At 32.5% G+C, this 12371-nt stretch overlaps 2 protein-coding genes across 2 annotated transcripts; both read right to left on the bottom strand.

The window, feature by feature from the left end:
• Nucleotides 1-7624: 7624 nt before the first annotated feature.
• LOC111684630 lies at nt 7625-8604 on the bottom strand. The gene is made up of 3 exons (XM_023446839.2): nt 8418-8604; nt 8171-8343; nt 7625-8104 (listed from the first exon to the last, which is right to left on the bottom strand). Exons 1-3 carry the CDS (start codon nt 8464-8466, stop codon nt 7829-7831), a joined length of 498 nt encoding a protein of 165 aa, XP_023302607.1. The 5' UTR covers nt 8467-8604; the 3' UTR covers nt 7625-7828.
• Nucleotides 8605-8768: 164 nt separating this feature from the next.
• Nucleotides 8769-11691, bottom strand: LOC111684633. Its single transcript, XM_023446843.2, has 4 exons — nt 10460-11691; nt 10122-10405; nt 9833-10065; nt 8769-9769 (listed from the first exon to the last, which is right to left on the bottom strand). Exons 1-4 carry the CDS (start codon nt 11640-11642, stop codon nt 8857-8859), a joined length of 2613 nt encoding a protein of 870 aa, XP_023302611.2. The 5' UTR covers nt 11643-11691; the 3' UTR covers nt 8769-8856.
• Nucleotides 11692-12371: the final 680 nt, after the last annotated feature.

Here is a 12371-nt window from a genome sequence, read left to right as displayed (position 1 = left end):
TCGCATTTGTAATATTTGTTTCGTTCAATTCCATGTGCATCTAAAACATGTAAAACTATATTAAAAAAAACATATAAACATGTTTGTGATATAAAATCGAAAATCAAATCTATTGCCACTCGAGTCAATAACAACAGCAACAAAAACAATATAAACAGTAACAATAAATATTGCAATTGTTTGTAAATATGCATTAGACTTGACCTTTAAAAAAAATTAATTTTATAATAAAAATTAAGATAAATATATAATGAAATGAAAATAGCTTAAAAATTTTCATTTTCAACTTTATAATCCCAAAATCGTTTTAACACAAAAACTATTTCTTCTTAAAGGGGCAGGTGTAATAAGCATGTTAGTACATATGTATATGTGTTATTGCTTGGTTACCTTGGTTACACACAGTGTAATTGTTATCCATTACAATATAATACATATACACATATTTAATAGTATAAGCACTTACAAGTGCACATGCATGTAATCCCTGATTCTTAGAAATATTAGAGACTTAAAGAATGGTTGGGGAAGCGAACTGTATAACTGTACATTGTGTATGGGTAATATGGGTCAAACTAATGAAGACATTCCAATGTAAATTTGTTCAAAGTATTTGTTTAATAATAAACAGTTCTTGTAAATTGTTTTTTGGTCAAACTCTATGTGTGTTCAAACCTTTAAAAACAAACATGGATATATGCATTCAAATATATATATACATACACATACATACATATATATTAATAACAATGAATCAATGCTGAAAAATGGAAGAAGTTAAGAATGCTTTCCACATGAATTACTTTAGTTAATAAGTATTAGTATTTAAATATTCTATAACAAATAGAGCATAACAGTAAACTTATTTGCAAAGAAACAATCTAGTCTAATATAAATATCAAAAAAAAAACCTAATATCAACTGAAAACCAATTGTTAGAGATTTTGAAAGACAAACCCTTCCTTAACTAAGTATATAAGTTTTAATTAATAGCAAATTAACATTATTTCAGTATTAATAAAATTCAGGAACATAAAAGTCTACTTTGTGGCTAATCGGAAGGTCGTAGCACAAAAAGGATTTATTTATTTTCCACTAAAAGTCGATTTTTGGTTAAACGGAAGGCGCTAGAGCAAAAAGGATTGAAATCTGTGATCACAAAAGTCCATTTTCTGGATAAGGATTTATTTATTTTCCACTAAAAGTCGATTTTTGGTTAAACGGAAGGCGCTAGAGCAAAAAGGATTGAAATCTGTGATCACTTTTGTTTTCCACCAAAAGTCAATTTTTGGGTGAAAACATAAAAGTCCATTTTCTGGCTAAACGGGACAAGCTAGAGCAAAAAGGATTGAAATCTGTGATTTTTGGGTGAAAACATAAAAGTCCATTTTCTGGCTAAACGGAAGGCGCTAGAGCAAAAAGGATTAAAATCTGTGATCACTTATATTTCTTACCAAAATTCGATTTTTGAGTGAAAATATAAAAGTCAATTTTCTGGCTAAACGGAAGGCTCTAGAGAGTGAAAATATAAAAGTCCATTTTCTGGCTAAACGGAAGGCTCTAGAGCAAAAACGATTGAAATCTGTCATCACTTTTATTTCTTACCAAAATTCGATTTTTGAATGAAAACATAAAAGTCCATTTTCTGGCTAAACGGAAGGCTCTAGAGCAAAAACGATTGAAATCTGTGATCGCTTTTCTTTCTTACCAAAATTCGATTTTTGGGTGAAAACATATAAGTCCATTTTCTGGCTAAACGGAAGGCGCTAGAACAAAAAGGATTGAAATCTGTGATCACTTTTATTTCTTACCAAAATTCGATTTTTGGGTGAAAACATATAAGTCCATTTTCTGGCTAAACGGAAGGCGCTAGATCAAAAAGGATTGAAATCTGTGATCACTTTTATTTCTTACCAAAAGTCAATTTATGAGTGAAAACATAAAAGTCCATTTTCTGGCTAAACGGAAGGCGCTAGGGCAAAAACGATTGAAATCTGTGATCACTTTTGTTTCCCACAAAAAGTCAATTTATAAGTGAAAACATAAAAGTCCATTTTCTGGCTAAACGGAAGGCGCTAGAGCAAAAAGGATTAAAATCTGTGATCACTTTTATTTCTTACCAAAATTCGATTCTTGGGTGAAAACATAAAAGTCCATTTTCTGGCTAAACGGAAGGCGCTAGAGCAAAAAGGATTGAAATCTGTGATCACTTTTATTTCTTACCAAAAGTCGATTTTTGGGTGAAAACACAAAAGTCCATTTTCTGGCTAAACGAAACTTTTATTTCTTATCAAAATTCAATTTTTGAATGAAAACATAAAAGTCCATTTTCTGGCTAAACGGAAGGCGCTAGAGCAAAAAGGATGAAAATCTTTGATCACTTTTATTTCCAAACTAAAGTCAATTTTTGAGTGAAAACATAAAAGTCCATTTTCTGGCTAAACGGAAGGCGCCAGAGCAAAAAGGATTGAAATCTGTGATCACTTTTATTTCTTACCAAAATTCGATTTTTGAGAGAAAACATAAAAGTCCATTTTCTGGCTAAACGGAAGGCGCTAGATCAAAAAGGATTAAAATCTGTGATCACTTTTATTTCTTACCAAAAGTCGATTTTTGAGTGCAAACATAAAAGTCCATTTTCTGGCTAAACGGAAGGCGCTAGACCAAAAAGGATTAAAATCTGTGATCACTTTTCTTTACCAAAAGTCGATTTTTGAGTGAAAACATAAAAGTCCATTTTCTGGCTAAACTTGAGGCGCTAGAGCAAAAAGGATTAAAATCTGTGATCACTTTTATTTCTTACCAAAAGTCGATTTTTGAGTGAAAACATAAAAGTCCATTTTCTGGCTAAACGGAAGCCGCTAGAGCAAAAAGGATTGAAATCTGTGATCACTTTTATTTCTTACCAAAATTCGATTTTTGAGTGCAAACATAAAAGTCCATTTTCTGGCTAAACGGAAGGCGCTAGAGCAAAAAGGATTAAAATCTGTGATCACTTTTATTTCCCACCTAAAGTCAATTTTTGAGTGAAAACATAAAAGTCCATTTTCTGGCTAAACGGAAGGCGCTAGAGCAAAAAGGATTGAAATCTGTGATCACTTTTATTTCTTACCAAAAGTCGATTTTTGAGGGCAAACATAAAAGCTCTAGAGCAAAAACGATTGAAATCTGTGATCGCTTTTATTTTTTACCAAAATTCGATTTTTGGGTGAAAACATATAAGTCCATTTTCTGGCTATACGGAAGGCGCTAGAACAAAAAGGATTGAAATCTGTGATCACTTTTATTTCTTACCAAAATTCCATTTTTGGGTGAAAACATATAAGTCCATTTTCTGGCTAAACGGAAGGCGCTAGAACAAAAAGGATTGAAATCTGTGATCACTTTTATTTCTTACCAAAAGTCGATTTTTGAGTGCAAACATAAAAGCTCTAGAGCAAAAACGATTGAAATCTGTGATCGCTTATATTTCTTACCAAAATTCGATTTTTGGGTGAAAACATATAAGTCCATTTTCTGGCTAAACGGAAGGCGTTAGAGCAAAAAGGATTGAAATCTGTGATCACTTTTATTTCTTACCAAAAGTCGATTTTTGGGTGAAAACACAAAAGTCCATTTTCTGGCTAAACGAAACTTTTATTTCTTATCAAAATTCAATTTTTGGGTGAAAACATAAAAGTCCATTATCTGGCTAAACGGAAGGCGCTAGAGCAAAAAGGATTAAAATCTTTGATCACTTTTATTTCCAAACTAAAGTCAATTTTTAAGTGAAAACATAAAAGTCCATTTTCTGGCTAAACGGAAGGCGCTAGAGCAAAAAGGATTGAAATCTGTGATCACTTTTATTTCTTACCAAAATTCGATTTTTGGGTGAAAACATAAAAGTCCATTTTCTGGCTAAACGGAGGGCGCTAGATCAAAAAGGATTAAAATCTGTGTTCACTTTTATTTCTTACCAAAATTCGATTTTAAGTGAAAACATAAAAGTCCATTTTCTGGCTAAACGGAAGGCGCTAGAGCAAAAGGGATTGAAATCTGTGATCACTTTTATTTCTTACCAAAAGTCGATTTTTGGGTGAAAACACAAAAGTCCATTTTCTGGCTAAACGGAAGGCGCTGGATCAAAAAGGATTGAAATCTGTGATCACTTTTATCTCTTACCAAAATTCGATTTTTGAGTGAAAGCATAAAAGTCCATTTTCTGGCTAAACGGAAGGCGCTAGAGCAAAAAGGATTAAAATCTGTGATCACTTTTATTTCTTACCAAAAGTTGATTTTTGAGTGCAAACATTTTCTGGCTAAACGGAAGGCGCTAGAGCAAAAAGGATTAAAATCTGTGATCACTTTTATTTCCCACCTAAAGTCAATTTTTGAGTGAAAACATAAAAGTCCATTTTCTGGCTAAACGGAAACCGCTAGAGCATAAAGGATTGAAATCTGTGATCACTTTTATTTCTTACCAAAAGTCGATATTTGAGTGAAAACATAAAAGTCCATTTTCTGGCTAAACGGAAGGCGCTAGAGCAAAAAGGATTGAAATCTGTGATCACTTTTATTTCACCTAAAGTCAATTTTTGAGTGAAAACATAAAAGTCCATTTTCTGGCTAAACGGAAGGCGCTAGAGCAAAAAGGATTGAAATATGTGATCACTTTTATTTCTTACCAAAAGTCGATTTTTGAGTGAAAACATAAAAATCCATTTTCTGGCTAACCGGAAGGCGCTAGAGCAAAAAGGATCAAGGTTGGCAACCGTTATCGCTAAGCTATCGTTACCGCTAAAATACCTTTTCAGCACAACTACCGTTACCGCTAAAATACCGATACCGAAATAAGCCAAAATACCGATAACGCTAAAATAGCAATACCGAAATAAGCCACAATACCGATAACGCTAAAATACCAATACCGAAATATGCCAAAATACCGATAACCCTAAAATATCAATACCGATATTTTATTAAAATAAACTAAAATTTCCAAAAAGTACAAAACTCTTCACTTTATTAATATTGTTAACATCACTGGCGTTTTTTATTTCTTTCTCAAACATTGAATTTTGGTAAGAAATAAAAGTGAACACAGATTTTAATCCTTTTTGCTCTAGCGCCTTCCGTTTAGCCAGAAAATGGACTTTTATGTTTGCACTCAAAAATCGAATTTTGGTAAGAAATAAAAGTGATCACAGATTTCAATCCTTTTTGCTCTAGCGCCTTCCGTTTAGCCAGAAAATGGAATTTTATGCTTTCACCCAAAAATCGACTTTTGGTAAGAAATAAAAGTGATCACAGATTTCAATCCTTTTTGCTCTAGCGCCTTCCGTTTAGCCAGAAAATGGACTTTTATGTTTTCACTCAAAAATTCGACTTTTAGTAAGAAATAAAAGTGATCACAGATTTCAATCCTTTTTGCTCTAGCGCCTTCCGTTTAGCCAAAAAATGGACTTTTATGTTTGCACTCAAAAATCGAATTTTGGTAAGCCGTTTAGCCAGAAAATGGACTTTTATGTTTTCACTCAAAAATTGACTTTAGGTGGGAAATAAAAGTGATCACAGATTTTAATACTTTTTGCTATAGCGCCTTCCGTTTAGCCAAAAAATGGACTTTTATGTTTTCACCCAAAAATCGAATTTTGGTAAGATATAAAAGTGATCACAGATTTCAATCCTTTTTGCTCTAGCGCCTTCCGTTTAGCCAGAAAATGGACTTTTATGCTTTCACTCAAAAATCGAATTTTGGTAAGAAATAAAAGTGATCACAGATTTCAATCCTTTTTGCTCTAGCGCCTTCCGTTTATCCAGAAAATGGACTTTTATGTTTGCACTCAAAAATCGTCTTTTGGTAAGAAATGAAAGTGATCACAGATTTCAATCCTTTTTGATCTTGCGCCATCCGTTTAGCCAGAAAATGGACTTTTATGTTTTCACCCAAAAATCGAATTTTGATAAGAAATAAAAGTGATCACAGATTTCAATCCTTTTTGATCTAGCGCCTTCCGTTTAGCCAGAAAATGGACTTTTATGTTTTCACCCAAAAATCGAATTTTGGTAAGAAATAAAAGTGATCACAGATTTCAATCCTTTTTGATCTAGCGCCTTCCGTTTAGCCAGAAAATGGACTTTTATGTTTTCACTTAAAAATCGAATTTTGGTAAGAAATAAAAGTGAACACAGATTTTAATCCTTTTTGCTCTAGCGCCTTCCGTTTAGCCAGAAAATGGACTTTTAGGTTTGCACTCAAAAATCGACTTTTGGTAAGAAATAAAAGTGATCACAGATTTCAATCCTTTTTGCTCTAGCGCCTTCCGTTTAGCCAGAAAATGGACTTTTATGTTTTCACTTAAAAATCGACTTTAGGTGGGAAATAAAAGTGATCACAGATTTCAATCCTTTTTGCTCTAGCGCCTTCCGTTTATCCAGAAAATGGACTTTTATGTTTGCACTCAAAAATCGTCTTTTGGTAAGAAATGAAAGTGATCACAGATTTCAATCCTTTTTGATCTTGCGCCATCCGTTTAGCCAGAAAATGGACTTTTATGTTTTCACCCAAAAATCGAATTTTGATAAGAAATAAAAGTGATCACAGATTTCAATCCTTTTTGCTCTAGCGCCTTCCGTTTAGCCAGAAAATGGACTTTTGTGTTTTCACCCAAAAATTGACTTTTGGTAAGAAATAAAAGTGATCACAGATTTCAATCCTTTTTGCTCTAGCGCCTTCCGTTTAGCCAGAAAATGGACTTTTAAGTTTTCACTCAAAAATCGACTTTTGGTAAGAAATAAAAGTGATCACAGATTTCAATCCTTTTTGCTCTAGCGCCTTCCGTTTAGCCAGCATATGGACTTTTATGTTTTCACTCAAAAATTGACTTTAGGTGGGAAATAAAAGTGATTACAGATGTTAATCCTTTTTGCTCTAGCGCCTTCCGTTTAGCCAGAAAATGGACTTTTAAGTTTTCACTCAAAAATCGACTTTTGGTAAGAAATAAAAGTGATCACAAATTTCAATCCTTTTTGCTCTAGCGGCTTCCGTTTAGCCAGAAAATGGACTTTTATGTTTTCACTCAAAAATCGACTTTTGGTAAGAAATAAAAGTGATCACAGATTTTAATCCGTTTTGCTCTAGCGCCTTCCGTTTAGCCAGAAAATGGACTTTTATGTTTGCACTCAAAAATTGACTTTTGGTAAGAAATAAAAGTGATCACAGATTTCAATACTTTTTGATCTAGCGCCTTCCGTTTAGCCAGAAAATGGACTTTTATGTTTTCACTCAAAAATTGACTTTAGGTGGGAAATAAAAGTGATCACAGATTTTAATCCCTTTTTGCTCTAGCGCCTTCCGTTTAGCCAGAACATGGACTTTTATGTTTGCACTCAAAAATCGACTTTTGGTAAGAAATAAAAGTGATCACAGATTTTAATCCTTTTTGCTCTAGCGCCTTCCGTTTAGCCAGAAAATGGAATCTGTGATCCCACCCATTTTCTGGCCAAACGGAAGGCCGTAGAGTAAAAAGGATTAAAATCTGTGATCACCTTATTTTCACCTTATTTTTGCATAAAAACTGTAAAGTATAATCTTAAAGACGGATAAATAACTGTTGTTAAATTAAAACTTACAATGACATTTTATATTTTCAAAAAAATTAAATATTTATTTTTTTAATACTTTTTGTTAAACGACACACAAAGAAATTGTTATCAATAAATTCAAAAGTGGGTTTTTTTTAAAAATAAAGTTTACAAAAAAATCGACTTTATTTGGCACTGGTCCTTTAATTCTTGAAAAATTCTTCAAAGGTGAGTATCGAGTGGAAACAAAATGAGAATGACAATTTTAAGATATGTATCTTAGAAAACTTCTAACCGTTAACAAACTCAGAAGTGTACCAATGCCTGTTTCAACACGACGATAAAGTAGAGATGATGCAGAACCTTTACCCGTATTACACAAGGAAGTCTCACAGCAAGAAGTACAGGCATACAACTTAGTACGCTCACCAATAACTATACAACCGGGTTCGCAGTTAACAGCGCATCTTCTATCGAGAGACCACATTTTCGGTGAACTGGTGGAGTTTTCGGTACTGGTGGTATAAGAAAAACGTTTAACCTGCAAAATGAGATAAAGAGATATATTTAACTGTAGCATAATATTGTTGATTACATATGTACTTACCATACAAATAAATTCCTCACCCTCACACTTGTGCCTAAAATTGGTAGTATTGGAAACATCAACACACGCTTCACCATCTTCCATGGTATCGCATTTAAAACATTTCAAATCATTAATACGTTCCTGGGCAGCTTGGGTACGATGTATAGCAGTGGTTAAAGATTGTCCTGCTTCTGTGGATAGATAACATGGTAAATTGTTCAATATTGATTTTCTGTAAATTTCCTTGTGCAAAATTTTAACTTACTAGCGAAGTGAGTGCAGGTTATTAAAATGCATATTAATTGGAAGAACATTGCTTTTAAATCTTTTGTTCAATGAATGTACTTTATTTTAATTTATTTAAATGAAATTGATAATATTTTAAATTACTTTTTTCATACTTATATTTAATTGGATTATTTTGTGAATGAACTTTACTTTGAACTGTTACAAATGTCATGTGAAGAAGTAGTAGGTAAGGACCTGCGCATTATTAGCATTGAAAGAAATTATAGCAAAATTCTCCACAGCATTGCCAAAGAAATATATGCTGGCAAAACTGGCAATGATTTTTGTTACGGCATTATCAGGTGTAAACAATTTAAACAAATTAAAATAACGGAAACAGGATGCACTTGTTACATCATGAACGGAAAATGTTTTTTTATTAGAAATATTAAAATATTTTTTAACAAAATAAATTTTCAATACAATCTTAAATATTGCAAAGCATGACGACTCTGTAGAGGATACAATTCTCCGACATTATACATTAAATCCACAATATGAGTGGGTCTTAGTAAACGCCAAGGCATAAATGTCATGGTGTTTTTATCACAGTGTACATCTTGCTCCAATTCCACAGGTAGTGGTAATTCATTAAACAATATACGACCATCCACACTGCGCTGTAAGGTACAGGGTAAACCAACCTGATCAGCCAAAGTTTTGAAGAGTATGGCTCGTTCAAATTGACAACCACTGCGTATACGTCCTAAAGGTATAAAGGAACAATGCAATTCCATGCATAGGTCTTTCAAATGGCAATTGACCTTTTGATACGAACACTCCTCAGTAGTATTTAAATCTAAACTCTCCAAATCATTGCCTAGAGCTTCAGCCACAACTTGAGCTATGATTTTGGCCCTTTTAGCAATGTTATCGAAATCAACAGTTCTTTTTAATTTTGAGGGATTTAAAGTCAAATTCTCAAACTTCAACATGCTATTAACCCTGGCCAAATATTTGGGTAAAAATTCATCTCCCGGCGAACGACAATAACACCATTCTTTGCTTTCCGAACCAAGACTTAATTCATCTTTTTGATGGCAATTTATCGGAACTTTCACAACTAGATTCTCTGGAGGCGTAATTCTCGAAAAATTTACCACAATCACCGGATGTAAAGGAGAAACTTCTTCTTTTAAAATGCATTGTAATATACGAAAATCATCGAATTTCTTTTTCGAAACCATGAAATCAGAACCACCCGTAATATCGGTGAAACCCAAAGTATTGCGTATGCAAAACTTTAGAGTAGGACTTTTAGAGAGAATGCTCTCAATTGCTGGAGTCCAGGTGGGTACACAATAAGCATGTTTCTGATGTAATAAAAGACTAAAAGAAGATCATTTAAAATTAAACAAAAATACCCCTTTAATTCGCACAAATCATTCTTACACCTCCAATACACCCGAGTCTATATAAGCAGCTAGAAGTAAAGGAAATCTTGTGGTTTGCATGATAAAATTCGTAGCAGCCGTTTTGACCTGATTAGAAAGAGATTGCAGAGCTCTTTTTATAGATGAACATAAATAAGCCTCAAGCAGTAGCTGATGTATGACTTCTTCATCCACTATGCTGCATATACAGCGGAACAGATTGGTTACCAAAATGGCGGTTGAGAAAGAGTTCTGTAAATGTTGAAATATTACTCAAACTGAAACACTATCCTTATGTTAAAGCTTACCATTAACAATAAACCAATATTTGAAATCAGAGAACTATTTGCACAAATCTTTTGGCGATAATCGACATTAACAGTAATCATTTCAATTGTATTCAATAAAGATAAAAGCAAATCTATAGAACGTTCTTCGGGGGCTTGAGCAAAAACATCTGACGAAATTTGGCTAAATTTTAAATCCAAAATCAAGCTAATGGATTTATGAAAGGCGTAAGATAGTAAATTTTCCAATAAACTAGCCGCTTGTTCGCGAGTTTTTATATTGATTTCTTTATCGTTTAAAAGTTCTGAAAATGAAAAATTATTATATCGCTTCCTACTTATTAGAGTCCAAAAGTTACTTAATATTTTGCTTAATAAATTCTGATCATAAGCCTCAATAATTCTTTTAGAAGCTTGAGGAGATTTCATCAAACGATTTAAACCCAACAGAATATGAGCAGCTGGATTATTATCATCATTTAGTAAACATTCTAATAATTTCTCCGTTAGATCGCTTGAAACCAGTCGTGGCACAAATTTAACACATTTAGCACATTCAGCCAAGACCCGCAAGGCTTTACATACGATTTCTAACTCTATTAGAGAACCATCAGTAATACGCAAGTTAAATTTATCAAATAGATTTAATTCAAAGAATAGTGAAATCATTAATTCTTGCTCCAGAGTTGCAGCCAAAACCTCTACTAAAATATGTAATTCTTCCGTTACCAAACTTTCACAAAACATGTTTGTTAATTGCTCTAATAAAAATGAACACCAGGGTTCTTGATTTACGACATTATTTGGACCAGGGTCTGTTACTAAAATTTGTAAAACCCTTAAAACTGACTTTCTTATATCGAAATATTCACTATTTAATTCACACAATATACGATTTAGAGGGAATGAATGTAATGCAATAAAATTTCGCTTTTCCTCTACATCAATCACCAATAATATTTTCTTCATTAATTCCATAGAATGCAAAAGAACATCTGGATTAGTTGAATTGGCTATAGTAGAGAAATATTTTAACACAAATTCGTTATCATTGAGAACCATTTCCACTACTTGAGGATCAACTAAACACTTATTCAATATGACACTTAAGTATTCACAACAAAAATCATCAGGTTCTTCTAGGTAAAATATTAAACACAATTGAACAATTTCACGTATTTTAGAGGTATCTAATTCCAACAAGCAATTTATATTTTCCATAATAAAACTGGTCAAATACAAAGACAGTCTTTTTACCAAAACACTGTTAATTTGGCGATATAATTCTTTTTCTAGCAATAAATTCAAAAGATTTTTCTCTTTCAGTAATGTTACGTTTTCTTCATTTCTGCGTACATATTCCATGATATGTTTGAGACTATTAACTAAGACCATTTCTTCCTGGGAGTTTAGAAGTAAGAGCACACTATCAATTGTATCTAAACGGATGTTTAATTCGGGAAATTTTTCATTTTCCTCTATGCGACGATCAATGAATTCATTTTTATTGAGATTTATTAATTTTTTGTCAGTTTTCGACATTTTTCCTATTTATTTATTAATTTTATTCGTTTAATGCCAGTTATAAGTGTTAGGCAATATTTGTTTGATTAATAGAAGTTATAACACTTCAAGAAATATTATTTATACAACGATTATATTAAGCTGGAGGTCCATAACATGCGTTTTACGCTTCTCGCATTCTACGTCTGTAAAAAAAGTAGAATCAATATATTTGTATGATGAAAGTTACAAGCACAAAAGCGTATTTTCTACTTTTTTAAGCGTCACAAGCGGCGCATGAATATGTCAGCTGATTTTGACATTTTATATTCTTTATTTAATGCGTATTTATCAATTTGAATAAAATAAAATGAATTTAATGATGAAAAATAAATAAAATCTGTAAAAAAACGCGAAGTTTTTCTACAGAAAAGCGTGGCATGTAACTTGACGCGTAAAACGCGAAATAGGTATGAAAACCGCGTAATGCTTTGACGCGAAGACGCGTAGTGTGGACCTCCGGCTTTACTTAAGTGAGTAAACACTTTTTATGCCAATTTCGTTCTTACAAACTCCCGATTTAAATAAATTATAATTGTAAAACAATTTAGGGAAATCACCATATTCAAATGTGTTTTTCAAATGCTTAACAGACTCCACTTAAATTTGTTAATAAATAAAGCTAACAATGAAATGTTAAAACGATTATGAAACATGTTAATTGCGTTTTAAATGTTCAATGTTTAGTTTTATTAAAAATGTTAATTG

This window comes from Lucilia cuprina, chromosome 6, assembly GCF_022045245.1.
Source record: "Lucilia cuprina isolate Lc7/37 chromosome 6, ASM2204524v1, whole genome shotgun sequence".
In the NCBI taxonomy this organism is placed as follows: domain Eukaryota; kingdom Metazoa; phylum Arthropoda; class Insecta; order Diptera; family Calliphoridae; genus Lucilia; species Lucilia cuprina.
Note: the sequence above shows the minus strand (reverse complement) of the source record. Positions and strands in the feature narration are given on the sequence as shown.

Excerpts from the sequence above, each read along its gene's own strand:
- LOC111684630 (XM_023446839.2), bottom strand. The coding sequence starts at position 8,466 with ATGTTCTTCCAATTAATATGCATTTTAATAACCTGCACTCACTTCGCT. Across the intron at positions 8,344-8,417 it reads AACCTGCACTCACTTCGCTA|AAGCAGGACAATCTTTAACC; the intron begins GTAAGTTAAAAT and ends ATCTATCCACAG. Across the intron at positions 8,105-8,170 it reads GTGAGGAATTTATTTGTATG|GTTAAACGTTTTTCTTATAC; the intron begins GTAAGTACATAT and ends CTCATTTTGCAG.
- LOC111684633 (XM_023446843.2), bottom strand. The coding sequence starts at position 11,642 with ATGTCGAAAACTGACAAAAAATTAATAAATCTCAATAAAAATGAATTC. Across the intron at positions 10,406-10,459 it reads TTTATTAAGCAAAATATTAA|AACTTTTAAACGATAAAGAA; the intron begins GTAACTTTTGGA and ends TTTCATTTTCAG. Across the intron at positions 9,770-9,832 it reads GACTCGGGTGTATTGGAGGT|TCTTTTATTACATCAGAAAC; the intron begins GTAAGAATGATT and ends ATCTTCTTTTAG.